Below are 23,665 nucleotides of genomic sequence, written 5' to 3'. Positions count from 1 at the left end.
TATGACTTGAAGATAACGTACAAGAGCTATTTATGAAAAAAAATTATCGATACCTCTACCAAACTTGAATATTTACTTTGTTTTACCTATGTTGCCCAGATGTCTTGGATTCATGATGGCAAAAATGTTATTCCAAAACTCATGATCCCCTCAAAATTCCCAACGTTCAAGTCATTTCTCACAAAGGTATCAAAAGCCAAATGTTCTATTTAGTTTGAGCCTTTCAATTATATGATACCAGACCAGAGCCTTGAAACTTGGAGACACCATGCTAAATATGTCAAAACAACTATCATCTGTTATAAGATTACTTAAATGATTATGTAAATATTTGTGCAATTATCAAAGACTCTATTTGCATGATCGGTAAATGATTGAAGACAGATTTGTGTGTTCACATGAGACAACTTGAACTTTTGTATAATCTAACACCATTTTTGGTATTATGTGAAAATTCAGGGAAATAATCCTTCATGCTTGCGTGAATTTCTATTGCATCGGCATATGAGAAAGCTTTAGTCCACCCCCTCCCCTTAATGCTCTAGTGTTCAGTTTAGCATATGCATAGTGGTTTAGCTGAATTGCAAATTCTTTAGGGAAGGTAGCCGCATAGAGCTGAAGAACTGTGTAATGTGTGGTACTACTTGGAGGAGTTTCAGATGAGAATTTAATATTCACATGAAAATAGGTAATGTAGGTTTTCAAGTTTCAGAATTTCAGTTTGACTTTTTAGGCTCTGGAATTTGTAGAGTATTCTACTTGATTGGATATCAACTTGTTAGTAAGATTATAGAAACTTTTGATCAATTCTTATATATGGTTTAGGTTTGATTTTCAAATAGAAATGAAAAAAAAAAGCACTTAAAGCTTTTGAGTATCACAATCTGTTCATAAGTACAAAGGGAGGTAGTGGACTAAAGTTTTTGACTTTTTTCCTTCTGGAGAAGAGCATCACATGGGAAATCTTGGAGATATTAATGCGTATTTTTCAGCCTTTTGCCTTCTTTCACATGAAAATAGTCGCATTGCCCTTTTGCTTCTTTAATGCTTAAATTACTCATCCTCTACTTTATTTTTCTTCTTGTTTAGCTCAATGCTCATTGCTCCTTCCCAACACAGAACATGGGGTTGAAGGTCAGTTACTTTTTAAATTGTTTAGTTAGCAGTAAATTCAAAATTTAAAGTTGTGATTTGTTGGAAGGATAGAGTAGCATAGCGTTATAGAGTGTTGAAGTTACAAAAGAACTTTAATCTATTTTGTCATAAGTACACAGCAATAGTAATCTACAGCTACCATTTCGACATTTATGTGAGGAAATAAATTTTGATCAGCTACCATCTCTAGCTTGCAAAGAAATTCAAATGTATACAAAGCATATAACCATCATTAAGGGACTTGATAATTTTTCTTCCTACAAGCAAGAGAATGCAACGGTGAAATGGAAAGAGCAAAGAATGTGAAGTTGTCGGATACTAAAGGTGAGGAGATTGCGTCCACCTACATGGCAATCTTTTGTACTGAAATCGCATCTACCATTTTGTGATGAGTTAATGGTTTGTACATATATTGCATATAGAATGCAGCTTCTAGAACCGAGTAGACACAATGTAACCTAGCTAACTCATAAATAATTTTGCTTCATTTAATTTCGCATATCTTTCATTTCGTTTCAGCATAGCTAAGTTAATTTTCTTAACCAAATCACACTCAACTACAAAATTCTTATTAAATGAACAAGAAATATTACAACTTTTTGCCCTGCAGCATCGCGCGGGTTATTTTTCTAGTTATCTTTAGGAAAATAGGAGCAGCCAGACCCCTCTAAAATTCTAGAAAACCTGAAAAAGTAGGGAGGAAAATGGAAACCCAAAAGCCAGATTTGAGAAAGACCAAGTCAAAGAAGTACTACTACCAATTTGAAAAGGGCAGGACTAGGAGCGTCCACTTCCGAACAAACCCAGTCAAACAGATAAAACCGACCCAGTTGATGCCTATTTTTTCCTTTTGTTTTTTTCTTTCTGAGAATCAGTTAGCAAGAGCTGTCATTGTAATTAAAGAGATAACTATGGTTTATTTGAACAAACTACAGGGAAATGGTCTTGTCTGCGCCTAATACTTGAGATTTATTCGATATAATGTTGCAACTAGGATTATAGAAAGACCGGTTCTTTTATATTGTTGGTTAAGGAAAGAGCTGGTTTCTTTTTGGTATAAATTGAATGCTTTGGATGTTATTGGGCGTAAAACTTTTAAAGTTCAATCTTTTCGTAGTACGACTTTAAACAGTGATCAATCTTTTCTCTCTACACAAATATCTCTTGTGATCAACCCTCAGCCTCATCGTGATCGAATGGAGCATCTGTTGGGCCTTCTTAGAATCCGTGTGCAGAGAGGAACAAACCTTGCTGTTAGAGATGTCAGAAGCAGTGATCCTTACGTTGTCATCAAAATGGGCAAGCAGGTAACTATGTTGCTGGCTTTCATGTTTAATTTTTAACTTTGTCTTGGACCGCAGGAATTGGAGATTTCTAGTCTTGGTCCTTGAGGGTTTTGTAGATCGATGTGGATATTGATTAGATTGCTTGGTATTTGTGGTTGTCTTGAGCTTTTCTTTATGATTTGGTGGAATAATCAGTGGTTCATTCTTATAGTCAATTTAGAGAAAAATTTTAGAGTTGACCCTTGTTCATGTATTAGCGAGCATTATTTGTTAATTACGCGTTGAATCATTTTTCTTTGCTTGCACTCTAACTTCATCTATAATTCTCTGCATATTTTGTTGTCTCGGTTTTCTCTTTAAGTAAATGACTAAATCATCTGGATTTAATTAAATTTCATAAAAAACAGAAGAAAAAATATATCTCTCATTCTCTCTAGATTGATTTCTGGTGGTAATTATTCGCGAATGCATGAATCATAGAAACTACAAATGCAATTGTGGTTTGTAAGAGAGACGGTTCATGTCGGTTCATCCATGAATGGCAAAAGTGATATAGCATTAGAAAACAGCAAAAACGCTGTTCTTTCTTTTAATTAAAAGTTAATCTACTGCTTTGGTTCGATTAGAGATAAGTCATATGAATTTTATTAAGATATTACAGAAGAAAATGAATGTGTGATGAAGGATTTTAGCTGTATTTTTTAGTACTGATGATTTCTAAATGTAATGTCTGATACAGAAATTGAAGACTCGTGTGGTGAAGAAGAGCACCAATCCCGAGTGGAACGAAGATTTAACTCTTTCAATTTCAGATTCAAGTCTTCCAATCCATATTGTAAGCACTCAACTTCTGTGGAAACATTAATCAAAGAGCATAAGTCTAATTATCCACTAAACATTTAAAACTGTTTGTATTTTACATGTTGGTGCATGATATGAAACTCTGGATTTCACTATTCCTGAACCAACATTTATGTTGCTGGGCATTGCAGGCTGTGTATGACAAAGACACATTTAGTCTTGATGACAAGATGGGGGATGCTGAATTCGAAATCGGTCCATTTCTTGAAGCCATACGGATGCGCTTGGAAGGCGTGGCAAATGGAACGGTAGCTTCAAGAGTACAACCAAGCAGGGAAAACTGCCTTGCTGAAGAGAGCTCCATCATCTATAGTGATGGCCGTATTATCCAGAACATGACTGTCAGACTCAGAAATGTGGAGAGTGGGGAAGTGGAACTCCAGTTACAATGGATTGATATTCCTGGCTCTCGGGGTTTGTAGATTAGAAATGTGGAGAGTGGGGAAGTGGAACCCCAGTCACAATATGCATTGATATTCCGGGCTCTCGGGTTCTGTAGATTATATATGTATGTATCCATGTCATTACCAGACTTATTTAGTTATTCCTATGTTTAAGCATTGTAGCAGAGATATGGAGATTGGAAGATTATGCCTGAACTAAATTGCTTTCGCGAGTGGTTAAAAATGCTAAATAGATTTCTGTTTTCGCAATAAATACTTAAGTTTTAGTGTGGAAGTGAATGATATGCAATTTTTCCTTTTTATTTTGAAATGGGGTTTGGGACATGGTCAAACTAGGAGGATCAGCTTACGCCCATATTATTAATATTGGGACTAGAGGCGGAGGTGTAATACCTAAACCCTGAGAATTAGAGTTGACAGACAAATCAGACTATTCGTCTAACCAAATTAAAAACCTGCCATTGTGGACATAAAATTTTCTATTGTATGAGGAACCACATTACATTTACGTGACCGATAGACTACTTCTTTAACATTAAGTCTCACAAGGAGACTCTTGATCTCTATAACATAACACCCTCAGTCACAAAAGAGTCATCCTATTTATAAATTAGCAACTGAGCTTCAAGACAATCAAACTCAACCACTAAAGGAAACAAGGAACAATTAAGAGCAAATTCAAGCCTTGGTTTAAGTGTGAAGAATTCAGTTGTGAAGCAGGACCGGACCTGAGATGAGGCCTCATGTAGAGGCCCGATAGTAGTTTTGAATGTATTAAATGTAAATACTGAAACCATGATGGCAATTTAGCCCAGTGGTCTTTGATGCATGTTACAAAACATCTAGCATCTGGGTTTCGATTCCACTTAGGGCCTAAACTACTCTTTTCTTGTTTAGCAATAGGTCCGGGTCTATTGCAAAGACAGATATCACATGCCCCTTGCTTAGCAACCGCTATAACCGTCTATTGGTGGAGGCTGCCAATTTTAAGTATTCGTAGCAACGGAAGCTTTCTCATTGTTAATATCTTGTATACCTTCCAAATAGAAGTATGCAAGTTGAGGGAGAATATTGGGATGGAGTTGGGGAAGAACTATGGAGCTGGAGTTGGCAATGGCACTGATATCAAATTTTGGATTTTTAATTGGGCTTTTGATTTTCCTATAATTAATTTGGTTCCTATTAATGCCAAAGATGGTACTGACCTTGATGAAACTGTTGGTGACTATATAGCCAAGGGCTACTAGAGTGTTAATAAGTTATTAACTTCTGTTCTTGCTTATGATACTGTGAATTAATGCTATAATTGGAACTCCTCTTCCTTCGATTAATATCATGGATGAGTTTGTTTGTGGTCCTGCAGCTAATGGTAGATTCTCTATTAAATCTGCTACTTGGTTGCAATGTGATTAAACTATTGATCAAATAAATAAAAAAGTTATGAATGCTGTTTGGAAATTAAACATTCGTCTTAAAGCCAAAATCTTTGCTTGGCTTTTAGTTCGGGGAAGACTGAAAACAAGGGTAAGAATTGCTTTTATTCTAATGCTATTGATCCTAATTCTGATTTCTACAATTAAGGGGAAGCAAAATATGTTAATCATCTTTTCTTCTCCTGCCCCTTTGCTATGGATATTTGGAATTTAACTGGTCCTAATGCTCATGATTTTCAATCTTTTGATGATTGGTTTGTTTCCTGGTTCAGGAAGGAAACTCAAAATTCCAAATCACATCCTCCAGAGTTGGAAAATCTGGGAAGCTCGAAATAACCTTATTTTCAGAAGAGCTCCCACTCTTCCAGCCTCAATTGTTCATGATGCAACCTCCATTACAAAAGGAATAATCCAAGCAGCCTTGCTAGGCCTTCTACTGATATCAACTATCCGGATCATGATGCAGTAATTAGATGGCTTCCTCCCCTCTCCCATTTTGCTAAATTAAACTTTGATGGCTCGGTGGTTATTAATAAAAAAAGCTGCTACGGGTTTTGTCATTAGAGATCATGAAGGCCTTCCTATTGTGGCTGGGACTAGAAAAATAGGCTTCTCCTCCATGCCTGTTGTTGAATGCAGTGCTATAAGAGATGGTCTTTATCATGGCTTGTGTAATGATTGTAAATAAAATCAGTGTCGAAGGAGATTCCAAGCTAGTTATTGACTCAATCAACAAAGTCTGTACTGCACCTTGGAGGCTTCTAACTCTCATCAAGGACATCCATATACTAGCGACCGACTTTGAAAGCATAATTAAGCTTTAAGCATTTCCCCGTGAAGCGAACTTTAGGGCAGATGCAATCACAAGCCTTGGAGACCATGCTTCTATTCCGACTATTTGGGTCAAGAAGTTGCCGATGTCTGGGCTTAACGCCTTCAATTTCAATCAGTTTAGTTTAGGTTGTTCTAGGGGCATCAAGTTGTAATTTCTCTTTCTTATAAGAGAAAAAAAAAAACAAACAAAGAAATATTGTTATTGACACACAGTAGAAAACATATATTTGCATCTTCAAAATCATAATATGAATATTTTTCGTTATCCATAAAAGATTGTCAGTGACAATCAGTAGCAAATAGATATTGCTATTGACATGCTAAGACATTTTCTCAAAATACTACTATACCTCAATAACTAACAATAGACCCTAGGCGGCAAAACTTCTTTCTCAAAACCCTAGGAGGCAGTTGTCTCCCCGTCAAAGTTGGTGCTTGTTAGAATACAAGCCTTCTGTAGAGATTTCTGATATTATTTCGGAAAATACTCTAGATGCTTATTGTAATCAGGGGTTTAAGCTCAATGTCCCCTATATTCGACAGTTTCATTAATCAATGTTTGAGGGTAGCTGCACCAGCCCTTTATTCAACAACAAAAAAAAAAACTAACAATAGATATTACTAACCCTAAGTAGCAAATAAATAACACCTTCGGTGAGCCCTGAGGAAAATTTAAGGAATTAAGACAAGATTAATTTTATTTTTCAATAAGTGATAATGACACTCGAGGAATTTTTCGAAAAGTTTTACAGAAGTGAATCTTTAATTTGTTCACTCGAGTGTAATGTACACATCACGATAAGTTCGTGGTAATTTTCGTGGATTTTCTTGGATGTCGGACCAATTTATTACGAATTATGGAAGTTTTGAAAGTTTTGGAAATTTGGAAAATATTTATAGGAAAAGGAAAGTTGTGTGGCGCAATCTGGTCCATGGAAAATCAACACCGTTTAATCCTGTCTGCTCAAAATTGGTGAAGGAGAGACTATAAATAGGCCCTTGGATTAGATCGGACGATCTAGAGAAACCTTGAATCTCCGACTCGGATTCTCGACCCAGAAGCCGCAAAGAAGACCCGACCGGAGATCTTCCTTCCGTCAACCTTTGATCGACGGACCACCGGCGTTAGGATCTTCTCGACGTCGCAACCAAGCTTATGGCTTGGGTTTCCACCCACGAGCTCCGACGAAGTCAATTCGAAGCTGAGAAGTTTCTTTGGTTACTGCGGTTTTCTAGAGTTTTCCGGCGATTCCGGTCGCCGATGTTGACATGCAAGATAAGGAAATTAGTCCTCTTGTTAAGCTTTACATTTTGGTATAACAAGTTTTTGAATTCGATTTCATTTTGAGGACTTGGTATTTTGGTATCCTCGGCCACCGTCGAAATCACTGTACACGTTGGTCGTTTCGGGTTTTCTGATGCCCTTTTCAATTCGATTTTGCATGTTAGATTGAGAATTGATAATGGATATGTTAGATTTACAGAATTGGTGAAAGGGATGGAGATGGTGAACCACGGGAGAGTTTTCACCAATTGCTTGGTCTGTGTCGTAAAGGTGAAGTAGCAGCAGCAGCTTAAAGATATTCATTTGATTTTTGTAAGTAAGGTGAGTTGGAAATCATGTTGACAAGGCTTTGGGTTCATAAGTAAATTGCAATTGTTCTTGATAGTAAGCGAAGTCGATTTGAGGGAGAAGAAGAATCGGTGCTTCGACGAGTTTTCCTGAAATTGGAAACGTTAAGGTAATTTCCAGATCTTAAACGCAAAATACTTGGCAGAGCTTTGATCAAAGCATGATTGTTAATTGGAGTTTGGGTGGTGAATTATACATGATTAAGTTTTGAGACTCAAACTGGTTACAATGTGAACTTGGCTTTGGTGCCGAAATAGAGTGAACAGAGGAGCATATCAGTGGGTGTCCATAGAAGTTAAAATGAATTGTATGCTTACTGTTGGTATTGTGGGTTGGAATTGGTTCATGTACTTTGAGATTGATTAAGCTTATCAATGGACTAACGCACCAGATTGTGATTCTAGTATATGTTGGTTTCCAATTAAACTTGTTTACCATTCATGATGGATACTGGATGCAAGTTTCTAAGTATGTATATATATGTATACACACATCCACACCCACGGTGAATTTGATTATAATTTCTCCACTGTGGTGGAATCGGTGAATAGTTGGGTAATATAGTTGCCAAGAAAATGGTCAAGGTAGTATATTTGGGTGTCCATAGTAATTCGTGTGATTACCATGCGCTATGAATTTTGTTTGGAGTTCTGAATCAAAGAGGTTGTGGAAAAATGATTGGGTGTACTTAGCAAATTATGGATTATGATAAATGAGTAAAGTATCGTCGTTCGGAAATAATAGTTGGATTCGATGAGATCTGTTGAGTGTTATTTAATTTTCGATTTTAGTAACACTTGAAAAATATTGTCAAATTTAGGGACTCCAATTACCCAGAACGTGAGACGTGGTGGTATTGGCCTAAGAAAGCGAATGGAGTCAAAGCTGCAATATTCCAGGTAGGGGACTCTGGACTTGCGTCAATTAGCGGTTTTCTATTTTCTAATGTGTATGTATGAGTAGTTTTTATTTCAAATTGAAAGATATGTGAGTGCACCTAAGTATGCTAGCAAATGATTATGCTGTGATGGCTTGAGAGTGAAAGGTAGCACTGACTTCCTTGGGTTCGATCCCCTTAACCTCTGGAGGGTTAGCTACACCGGTCGGACAGTGCTTTCGATCACAATGACGACCCAATTTCGTGTGCGTAGCTAGGTAGCGGACGCTCTCGCTACACTTACTTGGTTATTACTTTATTTGAGGTAAGGTCGTGTAGTTGGTCTATGGGACCAGCCATCAGGTTTGTCTTTTGGATTATGGTGTGCTAGTGTTAGATTTTATAAAGAAAAGTTTTCTAACAAACAATTTCCACTACTCACCGGCACCTATGTTTAGGTTAGTTTTCAAACCTAGTTGGGTAGTCTTAATGAGCAATGAGGACGAAAGCTCACCCCTACAATAGTTTGTGGATGCAGGTACTGTGTGCGGAGATAGGACAGCTGGACGAATGCTGAGTGTGGCCTAGTCACTTGATTCTTTAAATTGTGTCATTGCCGGAGTTTGTTCCGCGTGATAGGTTTCTCGATTTTTCCTATCTTTGCATAGCTCATTTGACGAGTCCTAAATTGTGCGTAAATTGTATCTCTTTTGAAATCTTGGACTTTCGACTATGAAATCTTGAACACAATCTCCTTTAAATTGTGTCATTGCCGGAGTTTGTTCCATGTGACAGATTTCTCGATTTTTCCTAGCTTTGCATAACTCATTTGACGAGTCCTGAATTGTGCGTAAATTGTATCTCTTTTGAAATTTTGGAAGTTCGACTATGAACCGGACCAATATTTATGCGTTGCCAGTTTTGAATGACTGGTGCTTGTTTTAATATAACTTTAACATTTAAAACTTCATTTAAAGTAAAAGCTTCCGCTACCCAAAATTTGGTAATTCAATTACCAAAGTATCTAAATTTTATTTCTTTTGCCTTGCGGCTTTTAGGATCCAAGTTAAGAATATCTTAGTTTGGGTTCTAAGAGCTTGTGGCACTGTAACGACTTCGATTTGGTAAGGTGCAAATCGGGGCGTTACACCTACTACCTCTGGTAGCAAAAAGATTCTTGATTAGTAGATAACACATATTTGAATACTTGTTAACTTATTATGTTATATCTTTCAACCAATCAAATCTGTCGGGGGGGGGGATAACGGGTTTGTGGAGATAAAGGAGGACGGTTGTGTTTGGTATTGATGATAGTTGCATGTGGAGTGACTGTGAGATCCGATCATGGTGGTGCGAGGATCTAACATGGGGTGCTCAGGTTGGCCAATTGGAGATCTAGTGTCACGCTCTGATTTTTAAACACAATTAACAATCAAAATAAAGAATAACAAAATTCATCGGGCGGGATGGTTCGGACATTAACACTAATCAACTGTAAAAAAATTTCTTTTAACACAAGCAACTAAGATATCCCAAACCCACAATGTGAATACAGAATCATTCTTTAGAGTCACATATTACATCATACTAAGTTTACAAATTAAACTGAAACAACAATTCAATAAGTAAACTCATGCACTACGCTCATTATACAGCGGAAGATGAACAAGCGCATAACAAAATTAGGTTACTAAACCTACCACTTAATAGCAAGGAAGCACTCTGCTTTAATCACGTTCACCCTAACGTGCAGGATACATCCCTACACCATTAAATAGTGCACCGGGTTACAACAACAAACCCGGTAAGCTTTTTAAGGTTGTATGAGTAAACTCAACGATCATAATAGAAAGCACATTCTTTAGAGATCTCAACTTAACATCAATTAAGAAATACAACACTAATCAATAATTTCACGTCATCATCATGCTCAATAACCCAGTTCGTGATTAAAATCACCAACATATATTATCTCAACTTAAGATCCCAAACCACCAAACCCCAAGTCAACCGAGTATTAACACTTAAATCACAACCATTTTCTCTTGGAAGCAAATATCTATCTTCTCAGTGATATTGTGAAATCAATTAGAAATCTCACAACACAATTACTCAAATCCTCTTCCTGTTCTCTTAATTAAAAGATGTAATTAACACCTCAAAGACAAGTCAACTTATCTAAAAATCTCAAACACCATTCTACTTCAATTCCATAAGCAAAACTGAACCAGTTATTCCTGCATATAATGTAGTGATAGGAGCAAAAAGTGTGACGATATTATTGAATATGTGCCCCATTTTAGCCTTGTTTCTCCCTTAGTTTTGTGTTTTGAGTCATTAAGTCATTTTGAGAGTCTTGTTGAGTGTTTGGATTGAAATAGGTGGAAAAAGTAAAATTCATGAAAAATCCTAGCTGGATCAGGATTCCTCACTGTTGACTATTTTTGCAGTCTTTACATTTTAATTCCCTTAATTTTCTCTAGAAAATTCTGATATTCTCCTGCTTGTTGTAGGAAACCTTGCCTGGTTACTCTTGGAAAAAACAATGATGGAGTCATAAAATAAAGCATTTAAGACATTTGACCAAGTAATGAAGAAGGGAAATAAAGGAGAAAGACGTTTTCAGTTGGAGAATGGAGGAGAAAGACGTTTTTCAGTTGGGGAATAAAGGAGAAAGATGTTTCAACTGGAAAATAAATAAAAGAAAGACGTTTCAGCTTGTTAAAAGACCCCATTATGAGAGGAATTAAGGCTATAAAGGAGACGTTTCAGTTGGGAAATTAAAGGAATTATGATGCAATCTCATCCGTCCAATGATGAAGGGTATGATCGACAAAAGCCAACCAATGCTTCCCTATAAATAGGCAACGTCCAGAATAGAATTTGCATCACTTTCCAGGCAAGATCACTTCCCAGCCAAGATCACTTCCTGGCCTATCGCTTCCTGGCCGATCATTTACTTGCCTATCACTTCTTGGCCAAAAACCATTCCAAGACTGCCCAATTAACTCCTCAAACCTCCATCTCCTACAAGACCGTGACCACCATTCATCCATCAATCTATGAAGCTCTTAGGCGCTGAGTCAAGGACGCTCCACCACCATAGCAGAGACGAGTTCATCACCTTGTTGCTAAGCCGCTGAGGAAAGCTTCAAAGTGTAACTATGACTCTACTTACAATTTTTGTTTCGGTTTTGTGTGTTTGGATTTGCGAGTTGTGTAATTGGAGACATGAAATTTTCAGAATATTTTTATTAGTATTTTTGAGATTTTCAGTTTATTATTGAGTTAATTTCGAGAATTCTTTGATGATGCATGTTACAATCTTGTGCTCTTTTACGTGTTTAGGTAATTTTCAGAGTTAGGTTCATAAGTTTGCATGCTAGAATAACGGTGAGAGTTCTTGTGTGTTTGCTTAATTTTCCAAGATCAATTATTATTTGTTAAGACGCTGTATTAAACAAGTAGTAATTAGTTCTAAAGAGTGGTAAAAATCATGCTTTAATGATTAAACGATTCTGGAAATTACGTGTTAATTGCTATGAGTAATGGTTAATTTGCACGTGTGAGTTGATTCCAAGAACGGATCAGATAAATGGATTGGACCGTGACAGCTTTTCATTTGGGCTCTTATCTAGCATTTAAGATGGGCACATTTTTGTAGCATGTTGAAATGGATTTTCTGTTTTTATACTTAGTAATTTCCAAGTGGTATTGGTCTAGGTTAGGGAAGTCGATCATTGTAGATAATTTTATTTGTTTCGTTTTTATTTTGAGTAGATTAGGAACCAACTTTTGAAACCCCAATTTTATTCTTTTATTTGTTAATTGACTTTTTTGTGTAGGTGTACTCTACCATCCCCGGACTGAACGATCCCTGCTTATCCTATACTGACAACTACATTTTGCAGGGTTAAATTGTGAGGCTATTTTAGCCGCATCATGCAGTTCAAGAATTTATGAACAAAATCAAGCAATATAAACATAAAGTAATCCTTGCATATAATTTAGTTGAAGAAATTACATAAAATCAGACTATTTAATATCATAGTAATCCTTGCATATAATTTAGTTCAGGAAATTATATTAAATCACACCATTTAATATCATAGCTAGTGATCTTGCATATAATTTAGTTCAGGAAATTACATTAAATCACACCATTCAATATCAAAGTAATCCTTGCATATAAATTAGTTGAAGAGATTATATTAAAATCAACAATTAAGCAAGACCGTAATCCTTGCATATAGTTTAGTTCAAGAGATTACGATGAAATCAAATAACTCAACACAATATTAATTGACACTATTTACAACAACAATCACCACACAGGTTAACCACTGTTAAGTTGACATGTCATGCAGCTCCATGTTACTTTCTCTCAAGTCACAGATTGTCATAATTAGTCTCGTTCTGTTATAATTAGTTAGCTAATTAGGGTGAGTTTGTTAATTAGCTAGTTAGCATGGTTAATTAGTCTCTCAGTGCCCTACAGTTGTAATCCATGTGTCTAGTTTCTGTTGATTGTAACTAGTACTATAAATACCTTATCCTCACCTGTAATGATCAAGTCGGTTCTCATTTTTCACAAATACTATTTCAGTTCTAGAGCTTTCTCTCTATTTCTTTAGCTTTCTTTCAACCACCACATAGGTCACCACGGTCACACTAAACCCAAAATGCTTCACAACTCCATCAAACAATTTTTGCTTCCTCGATCACCACTATGACCCTCGGTATTCAGACTACTAGTACAAAGACCAAAACATTTTAAAGAGTGCATAGATTGTTCGATATTCCTCCTAGGTATCGGATAGAAGGTTCATAGCTTCTTGATAGCAAGTATGGGAGGAAAGACGGGGTAGAATAATTTCAACATCCCCCAATGGCGAAACTTTTCCCAATGAAGAAGGCGATTTCTCTTTGATTATCGATTTTCATCGATCTAGCTAGATCCTTTGTATTTTAGCTTGTTTTCAGTGATGGAATATCGTTAATTAAATTATCCAAAGCTTTTCTTTTTTTGAAAGAATGCATATATAACAAAGTTTTGAGTCCAAACTGAAAAAGAAGTCTTGTCCTATTTAGGGAATAGGTACAAATGTGAGCATCTTCAAGTAATCAAAAGATGTTCAGTTTCATCAAAGAAGACAAGTTGATAGAGGTTTATTTTCATCAAAGTTCACTCAACAAAGTTCATCAAAAAAAAATGCTTGCCATTTTATTCTTCTAAGAAACTCACTTATCAACCTAATGACTTAGAAACCAACAGATATAGGAATTAGACGATATGCCGTATTATGAATGCAGCTACGCTAGACCTTTGCTTACTTCTACAATTCTAGAATAGATGACATGGATTAATTGAAAACAACGTCCTACCAAAGAAATCTCGAGAGCATTCTTTTCAACATTTTTTTTTCATATATTAATAAAGAAAGAAACTAGCTCCCTACATATCGAAAATTGAAAACAAAATGCTACATATTGCTTATGTAAGTATGGGTTTTTCCATTTTTACATTCAAGTAAATATTAAAACCATAAAGTCTACAAAGTAGGGAACCTATCTCATGAATTTGGAACCAACAATTGGTGTGCGGTGACGAATATGACATTTATATTATAGCAAATTACTACTAACTACACTTTTAGTCCAGTATTTATCATTAACAGGCCTGTTTTTTATATTTCCCTTGCGGTACTGTTTCTGACCCATGCGCAATGCCCAAACCCCGTGCAGCCTATTTCATGACGAAAATGTCCCTAAACATATTAATAGAGGAAGATAATCAATAAAGAGACAGATAAAGATAGAGATGGAGATGGATGGAGAGAGACAGAGAGAGAAAGAGAGAGAGAGAGAGAGAGAGAGAGAGAGAGAGAGAGAGAGAGATAACAGATCTAGATTGAGATCGAGATCGAAATCAAAATCAATCAAGACGATGAATTTGAAATTCTCATTCAAACTGGAATTTAATAGTAAATGAGAGAGGGGGAGAAGAGATCTAGATCGATATCTAGATTTGTATTGAGATCAGAGAAGCTGGGCGAAGAAGCGAGGCATCGATGAGATAGGAGAAGCAAGGTGGCGAAGCGAGATGGTGAAGCTAGGCGGAGAAGCTAGACGGAGAACCTATTTTTTGGTCTTGGCCTGCAAATCTACCGGCAAGGAACGCGGCGAAGCTAGGGTTTGTTCTCAGCCTACAAATCCACCAAAGAGCGAGGTCAGTATCAATTAAGATGAGTTGCTAAGGAGGGAAACTTGATGTTATGTGACTGATGATGAATTGTATGAGCTTATTGAGACTCAGTACCATTAAAATGGTTGCAATATGTGCAATCTATGATTATTGAGAGTCAATAGCACTAAAATGCTACAGTATGTGCAATCTATGATTTTATGGACCTTCTAAAGATCATTAACTTTAGTTTCTGAGGGTCGGTAGCTTTCTAAGATTTGCTTGTTCTGATGGAAAATGATGAGTTTTGTGACTCAATAGTACAAAAGAAATTGTATGAGCTTTAGTTTCTAAGGGTTAGTAGCCTTAGCTTTATGATTTCACTAACACTATGTTTATTGTCCTCAAACTTGTGTTAGGAGAATAACGATTGGTTCTGGTTTTCGTAATTGAGTGTTTTGAATTGGTATGATGATGTTGCTGGAGCTTTGTAGAATAGAGAGGCTGATTCATTCTATTTTTTTGTGATCTTCATAATTGACATGATCTGTTGGAGAATGTTGTTGTAAGTCAGTTGGTGTTGCTTAGACAGGGGGTCTTAAAATGTTTGGATACAAAATGGTGCCAAATTGTATTGAGTTTATGTTCCATAATGATTACTTCATTAACATGTCAAGATCATTCTTTGAGTGACATCTTTAAGTTTCTAGTATGCAATTATGACATATGTGCCTTTCTGTATGTGATGATTGATTTAAGAGGTTTGAGATTGTGAATGGTATAACTGAAGTTAGAGAACCATGTGTATTGAGGGTCAGTATGCTATTGAGGATCAGTAACCCTATGTGTATTGCAACCTCATTTGATGTTTATATATGAGGATCAATAGCTTTAGCTTCATGAGTACATTCGCTTAATTGCATGAGGTATTCAACTCAAATCTATTATCGGTTCAGTTGAGCTTGCAATTTTGGACAGATTTGTTAGCTTTACTTTATGGAAGGGTCATTGAAATTATGTCTACCTATAGGCTCTATGGATGTTTGATCTTATTACTGTTGTTAGTCTTCTTTTTTTTTGCTTGAAATTCTGGTTATTGATCTGCTGCAACTGTGAGGATCTTTTAATTAGGTCTTTTGTATTCTTATAAACTACAGTGGTTTTTTTAATCAAATTGAGGGTTAGTACACTATTGAGGGTCAGTACTCATATATTTGCATTTATCATATACACAGATTAATCGCAAATGGCAAAGAGGAAAGCTGCTACAATAGACAAAAAGGATGTACCGATTGAAGAACATGAGAAGAACCATGGTGGAGAGATTCTTCACCTTGACAAGAGCTGGTATTCGAAAGTATGTGATAATTGAAGGCAAGCAAAGACCATGGGTTGGATTGGATTGGGATTAGGATTTACATTTGATCATTTTGAATCGTTTTGTTTTATTAAGTGAGATTAATAGTAAAATGTTGATCTTTTGCGGATATGGATTTGTGTTTATGAGTTGATAGGATTTTGATGAAAGTAAATCGACAGAGATGCAGGCTTTTTGAAGTGTTCTTTATTAGTTAATGTTAATGGATCGATTTTATTATTGAGTTTCAAACAAAAAAATGGTGCAAGGTCACATAACTTTTGCTCTTTTATGTGTATACAAACAATTCAATCGGTTAATCATTTAGAATTGCCTCTAGAAACTAGAAACAACTGCAAGTTTTGTATGTCAGAATGATACTAAAGCTCAATACATTAAATCTGCAATTCCTCGGAATGATACTGAAGCCCAGTACATTAAGTCTATAGAGGTTATTTTGGTAATTTGGATTCAGCTACAGTACCGCAAGGGAATTAGAAAAAAACAGGCCTGCTATTGGTAATAAATGGGCTGAGATTGTAGTTATTGGTAATTTGCTATTTATATTAATTGATTGACGAAAAACGTGGCCTACACAGTGTACGAGAAGTTGTAGTTTTATTTTCTACTTTCATTTTTGTCCTCTTATTTATTTATTTTTTTAACAAAATACTTCCATTTGCCGGACTTGGGGGAGAGAGAGAGAGAGCTACACGTAACTCTACTAGTTTTAACTTTTATTTACCGTGTCTCTATCTGTCTCAATCTATACCCAAAGGAATAACATCTTCAAAACCTTTCATATTTGAAGCCATGTGGCTTTCCCACGACAACTTTAAGAATTAAGTTAAGAAAGTTAATAAACACAGGCCCATTTTGACATAGCTTATGTTGCATAAAAAGTTTTTTAACTTATAAGTTATCGTAATAAAATGTGTTGGTAAAATTTAATTTAATAAAACAGTTTTGAAACAAAAATTACAGTCAATGAATTATTTTTAGGATTGTGACAAGATTAATCACTACCTAAGCAATTTCACATATCAAAACTACCATAGAATCATAGAACTATAAAAAAAAAAAAAATCAAAAAGATAATTTTTGTATCACAATCAACCTCCGCAAGTTGGTGCTTAGTTAAATACAGTTGTTTAGTAGAGACTCATGATAGTATTTCAGGATGTTCTCTAATTGCGTATTGTAATAAGGAGTTTTGGCTCAATATTCCCCTCTTGTATTCGACAGTTTCATTAATCAATACTTGAGAGCAGCCACACCACCCTTTATTCAAAAAAAAAAAAAAAAATGTCCAACAGATCAGCCGCTGCACAATTGTCTGGAACCAATATCACAACCTAAAAACCATAGGTCCATTCTTTTACCATCATGCACCAAACTAATTGTGTTTTTATTTATTTTTTTATTTTATTATTATTTTTTAAAACTATTTGTGTTTGGTGGTGAATACTTAATGACTTACATTTCTTGGTCAACTCCTAACATAACACTAGGTGACCGGCACACATCAGCGCAATATCACAAATCCATTCACCAGGCAAGTCCTGGTCAGTGCTCAAAACGCCACCACCGCCATGCTCACTTGTCACGGAAAAGAACCTTCTAGGTAGTTTCGACGAAAAGAACCTTCTATTTCTGCTTCATGATGACTCTAGGATCGAGAATCCTCTTACCAAGGCAAAAGCCTTTAAGTTCTAAGTAGTTTCGACGAAAAGAACCTTCTATTTCTGCTTCATGATGACTCTAGGATCGAGCAGAATCCTCTTACTAATTACATCCCATTTATTGCTTGATGATAGCATTATATCTGTGGCAAACAATTTTCTCCAAGTCTATGTAGAGGATAAACTATATCTTGCTCAGTACTCAAACTTTACCCCCGAAACTTGATTCAATCAATCAAATTTTATGATAACTGTAACAAGAATTTTACTCGATCAACTGCCATTTTATATAGTAAGGCAGACTTGAGGTGACGCTCGTTCCATGCCGTAATGAATTTTTCCAGTCCAACTCCAAAAATGAGTTGACTATAGAACCATGCAGGAAGGAACCTTTATATAAAACTCACCCGAAGGTCAATGTTTGTAGCACGTAACGTTTACGGTGAATTTGTAATGTATGGTTATTTTTTTGTAAAATTATTGATGGAAGTTTCTTTCAAAATCAATCTATTAAAGCATAATTCTTAATTCGCTGAATGAAGATGCATAGCATTGTATCATTTTCTGATAAGACAATCATAAAGCTTTCAAAGGGAGAGGCATTGACCATGTGTATAATGTTTTATAAATAAAAAAGAGTCATCTTATTGTAACTAAAGACTAGTATCTGGCATATTAACAATTATCTGACGAGATTTGAGCTGATTATTGTAACTAAAGACTAGTATCTGGCATCTGCACATCATTAGATCCCTACTAACGGCTGTTTAGTCTTTGTCTCATTATGCTCTAACAAAAATGCCTAACTGTAACACCGTGTGGGCGCTCGGTGCGAGAGAATCATGATTAAGAATCACCTAATTAACATTAATCCAATTAACTAGCTGTAAGCCAGCAACACCGTTATAATCTTCTTATTCTTCGTATTCCTGTTAATTGGAGCCGATACGATCGAGTCAGACAAGTAATGCATGCCGGCATTGACATGGCTACTTACTGTAGTGGTAAGTCAAACTTTGTAGACAACCCTAATTCATATGAAAACAAATATAAAAACACAAAACGAGTGATGGAGTCTAGAAGAAAACGAGCGCGTGATCCTTGTGAGTAATTCTTTATGGAAAGATTGGTCGCGTTGAAAATATAGAGTAATATTATTATAGTGGCTTCTTCTAGCTAACGCAAACACTTTCAGACATTATATAAAGCAAGACAGAGTCGTTGGTTTAGTGTAATACATATCAAACTAGCTACCTCCTGCTTTCTCAGCAACTTCACAGTTCACACACCTTGGTCTAATTTCTAAACAGATCGAGATCGCATCCATACTACTAAGCCCTTCATCCTTCTCCTACTAATTTGTTTGTGGTGCGCGATTAAATCTGGTCGTACTGTACGTTGGAGCTAACTAGCAATGGAGAACCTGTTGGGTCTGTTGAGAATTCATATCCAAAGAGGAGTGAACCTTGCCGTCAGAGACATGAGAAGCAGCGACCCTTATCTCATTGTCAGAATGGGCAAGCAGGTACTTTCATTTCTTTTCTTCCTTTTTCTTCCATTTCTGGGTTTGGGAATTATACATCCTACTTTTCACTGATAATCCTGATCCTTACAAAAAACAGCTTGGCCGGACTGATAGATTGTAAATTATTTTCTTCTGGTGTTGATCAGGCACTTGGATTTATTATTATTATTTTTTTCCTTGATTGGACTAGTATTTTGTTTTTCATTTTAACCTTCTAATCTGATCCTATGGTTTGTTTTTATTTTCTCTCGGCCCTTGACTTTTTCATTGAGCATGACATAGCGGTCAATCGAAAGCACTATATGTCAATCAATAAATTAAGAAAATCTAATAGAAATACTAGAATTGAAAACAATATTGCTCTCAGTAAATAGGGAAATTTTAAACTTTTCAATCCTCGTCTTGTAGTTTTTAACTCATAGCTAATAGAGATTCCTTCGTAATGCAGAAGCTAAAGACTCGTGTAGTGAAGAAGAGCGTGAATCCAGAGTGGAATGAACAATTGACTCTTTCAATTGCTGATCCAAGTCTTCCGATCCTGGTCTCTGTGTATGACAAGGATACATTTAGTTTTGATGACAAAATGGGGGATGCAGAGTTTGAGATTGGTCCATTCATTAAAGCCTTGAAGATGGGTTTCCAAGGCCTTGAAGATGGAGCCATAATTTCTAAAGTGCAGGCAAACAAGCAAAATTGTCTAGCTGAAGAGAGCTGCATTATTTACTCCGAAGGCAAACTTGTACAGAACATGGTTCTCAGACTCAGAAATGTGGAGTGCGGGGAAGTGGAACTCCAATTGCAGTGGATTGATGTACCTAGTTCTAGGGGTCTATAGTTACTGATCTCACTGTGTCTGATTTTCCGTTCGTAATGTCCAGAGGAGTTACAGATGCTATCCTTCCATGTATTGTCATCAACATATGGGATGTGAGAATCTAATAAACTACAAATTGTATGCGATACCTTTTCTATTTCTATGTATGTGCACAGTAAAAAAGAAATAAATATCGCTTTCTCTAGATTGACAAAACGTCCTATGAGAAGCTCTGCTAGGATTTTTCTAGGGGTTGGAGAGGGCTTTCGACCTTTCAACGGTGTATCGGGTTCTTCCCTCGTATACTTGTGGGTCCTTTGGTTGAAATGAGTATGGAGGATGCGGCAACGTTCTTATTATTGGGTCCTATTTCGGGGTTCTGGCAAGTTTGTTTCTTTTCTGAGTTTTGTTTCACCGATCATGGTGTTTGATTGGTTCTTTGGTGAACATCGGTGGTTTCAATGGGTTTTTGGTTGGATATATTGGTGTGTGGAGATGGCGTGATTGGTTGCGAATTTTGCTCGGGCTAGAATTCTGGAATTCCGCTCTAGTCGGGTCGGGGGCTAGAGCTTCGAAGTAGGATTTTGTTGTTCCTCTGTCGATGTCTTTTGCTAATGGTCTTGGATTGTTTAGAGGCATGGGTCTGGATCGGGTCGATGGTTGCTGCGACGCCCTATTCGCATATGGTAGACTCTTCCCCGTGTGTTGTTCTGGTCACAGGTGATTGGGCAGCGCGGTGGAGGTTTTCCCCCGAGTTAGAGGTGCTCTACATGATGAAACGGTGCTCCCGGCGGTGGGTATACGTCGGTTTCAGGCCCAAACCGACTTCGACCTGAAACAGTCAATTAGGCCCAAAGTCCAAATCAACAATCGACTTAAAAATAATTGAGCCGAATTTTAGGTTGGGCCGAATTTTCGGGTCAGCCCAATTCAGTTTCAGGTCATTTTAATGGTTTTTTTTTTTTCCTTTTTCTTCTAGCGACTGTCCCTTTTTTATTTTTTTTTCTTCTCATTAATTTATATTTTCTATACATATCAACCCAATTTCTTATTTAGCAAAATATTTTAGCTTTATTTTTTTTTCTTTTATATCATTTTTTGTTGGTTTCAAGGTGAAATTCATGAACTAATTGTGAGAAGTTGAGAATAAGAATAAGTCAACTAATAGCCCAAATTTGCAGATTACAAGATTACAAACAACAGAATATTTGAAAATTTGAGAAAATTAACAAATCATATCAATTGCAGAGTGCCAAAGTAAAGTTCTCAACAAAAAAAAAACAATAATAACAACAACAAATCATATCAAATCTTTAAACACAGATTCTCAATTCCCATATTGCATCGCAAAATAAATTCCTAACTTCATCTCAATCCCTCTAGATTTGCTATGATTCCATATCTTACAATACATAATTTAAAAGTCATAAACCATAATTTGAATCATATATTTTATAAACCCAAATAAAACAGACATGCAATTCCAGATTTCAATAGCCTAATTCAAATCCTAAATAGAAGTTGAAAGGACGCACCCCGAATTTCACTCTGAAATCCGAAGTAGCCATGCGGGGCCTATCTTAATTTTACAAAAAATTTGGCTGAACTTCCCCTAGCCAAAACTTGTAGAAAGACAATTACACTTCTAAACAATCCATCCTTATTCTCCTGGAGCCACCCTGCTCCCTGATTCACAACAAACTCCACCACAAAACAAGTCTCAACTTAAAAACGTTTTGCCACTAGGTTATCAAATCAATCTAATATACAAGGTATACACGAAAATAAAATAGAAAGGTATAGGATCGATAAACCTACAATGCGGAAGTAGTAACAGCTATGCCTTAACTCCATGTACTCCCAACCTCAACTAATCTAGCCTGTAAATTGGGCATTTGAAAGTGAAGGGCCCAGGAAAAAGCATTTAAAACGTTAGAGTGAGTGGACGAAAAATAAGTAATTTTAAAATAAATAAACAAAACTTAATGCTTCCCCAATTTATTCTCTTAAAAACCATGCATGCAGTAAAGTCTTGAAAATACTCTTAATCCTCTTCTTTACTGAAATCTCAATCAAGTATTGTAGAACATCTCGAAAACAGTCTCGAAATCTGTTTAAAACCTCATATCATAAGTACCTCAAAATCATTCAGAAATCTCAGAAACCTCGTAGTCTCATAAATTCCGTTAAAATACTCATAAATAGGCGATGACTAGAGGGAACTGTCGACTAGTCATCTCATGCCACCTGGAGGGTACTGCAGTCCAGGACGCATCGGAGGGTGTTGCCGAACGGAAGATGAGGTGATAGTTAGAGGGTACTACCGACTAATCTATCTGGTTAGTCGGTAGATAGATTAGTCAGTAGTACCCTCTAACCATCACCTCTGCTGATAGCTCTGATTCTAGATAGATTATGTTGACATTAGACTAAACATGGACTATATACTGTTAAGAGTGGTTATCAGTTGGCACAAAACTACAAATTTTTAAATGAGGGGAGTGAAGGTAGTTCTAATCCACATGACCCGGTCTGGAAGTATGTTTGGTGTCTAAAAGCTCTAGCTGCTGCCAAGGTCTTTCTTTGGCGTGCGATCCATTACATCTTTCCTTGTGCCTTCAACTTACATTGACGACATTTACTATCTCCTCTGACATGTTCCCACTGTAAAATGGTGACAGGACTAGCCCCAGATTTCACCCTGAAATCCGAAGTGACCCTGCGGGGCCCACCTTAGAAGAAATTCTACCAAAAATTTGGCGGAACTTCCCCTAAAATGGGCTACCCAAACCTGTACAAAACATTTACACTTAATCAATTCATCCTTATGCTCCTAGAGCCACCCTGCTCCCCAAATCAACATCAGTCTCCAATTCCCAAAACACACATCTCAACTCGAATAGCATAAATCTCATAGGTAATCAGAGCAATTCTAACAGAAAGGTATAAGAGGAAAACCTAATTCAAAGGCAGATGCAGAAGCCATGCTATTGACTATGCCTCAACCCGTGTACGCCCGACCTCAACCAATTCGCCTGCAAACTGGGCATTTGAAACCGAAGGGCCTAGGGGAAAGTACATAAAATACGTTAGCGTGAGTGGACAAAATAAATAATTTTTAAACTAAATGGATTTTATATTTTCCCACATTTATTTCCTTAAAAACTCTCGATGCATGCAACGATTTAGAAAACAAATCACGAGAAGATCCGCTCAAGAAAAACCGACTAGCCCCTCTAGCTAGTCACAAACAACTGAGAGGAAAGATCGAAACTCCGATACTCAACAGGATAAGACCAGCCCCACTGGTTACACGGAAATCAGACTAGGCCCCGCTAGTCGAGAAATGATAGGATATGGGGAAGAGATATCACCATACGGGAAATGGAGCCTCCCAGGCTCTACCTACCCTCAACTGCCACTCACACATAGATTGTGCGAGGAGGAGAACTAATAACCTCAACTTCCACTCACACATAGATTGTGCGAGGAGGAGACCAAATAACCTCGACTGCCACCCACGTGAGGAGGAGAATAAATCACCTCTACTACCACTCACCAACACAAAGTAGATGAGGAGGAGAACAAGCTACCTCAACTGCGACTCACCAACACAAAGT

At 36.6% G+C, this 23,665-nt stretch overlaps 2 protein-coding genes across 2 annotated transcripts; both read left to right on the top strand.

Annotated features, from left to right (window-relative positions):
* The first annotated feature begins 2,116 nt into the window (after positions 1-2,116).
* Positions 2,117-3,959, top strand: LOC112195109 (protein C2-DOMAIN ABA-RELATED 4). The gene is made up of 3 exons (XM_024335464.2): positions 2,117-2,462; positions 3,181-3,276; positions 3,434-3,959. The coding sequence occupies exons 1-3, from the start codon at positions 2,352-2,354 to the stop codon at positions 3,722-3,724; spliced, it is 498 nt and encodes a 165-aa protein (XP_024191232.1). The 5' UTR covers positions 2,117-2,351; the 3' UTR covers positions 3,725-3,959.
* Positions 3,960-18,925: 14,966 nt separating this feature from the next.
* LOC112195426 (protein C2-DOMAIN ABA-RELATED 1) lies at positions 18,926-21,084 on the top strand. Its single transcript, XM_024335864.2, has 2 exons — positions 18,926-19,231; positions 19,680-21,084. Exons 1-2 carry the CDS (start codon positions 19,121-19,123, stop codon positions 20,064-20,066), a joined length of 498 nt encoding a protein of 165 aa, XP_024191632.1. The 5' UTR covers positions 18,926-19,120; the 3' UTR covers positions 20,067-21,084.
* The last annotated feature ends 2,581 nt before the right edge of the window (positions 21,085-23,665 follow it).

Source organism: Rosa chinensis, chromosome 3 (assembly GCF_002994745.2).
Source record: "Rosa chinensis cultivar Old Blush chromosome 3, RchiOBHm-V2, whole genome shotgun sequence".
NCBI classification, from domain to species: Eukaryota; Viridiplantae; Streptophyta; class Magnoliopsida; order Rosales; family Rosaceae; genus Rosa; species Rosa chinensis.
This window is presented reverse-complemented; position numbering and strand designations above follow the sequence as displayed.

Coding starts and splice junctions, on each gene's coding strand:
- LOC112195426 (XM_024335864.2), top strand. CDS start 19,121: ATGGAGAACCTGTTGGGTCTGTTGAGAATTCATATCCAAAGAGGAGTG. Junction 19,232..19,679: donor TTGTCAGAATGGGCAAGCAG/GTACTTTCATTT, acceptor TTCGTAATGCAG/AAGCTAAAGACTCGTGTAGT.
- LOC112195109 (XM_024335464.2), top strand. CDS start 2,352: ATGGAGCATCTGTTGGGCCTTCTTAGAATCCGTGTGCAGAGAGGAACA. Junction 2,463..3,180: donor TCATCAAAATGGGCAAGCAG/GTAACTATGTTG, acceptor TGTCTGATACAG/AAATTGAAGACTCGTGTGGT. Junction 3,277..3,433: donor CAAGTCTTCCAATCCATATT/GTAAGCACTCAA, acceptor TGGGCATTGCAG/GCTGTGTATGACAAAGACAC.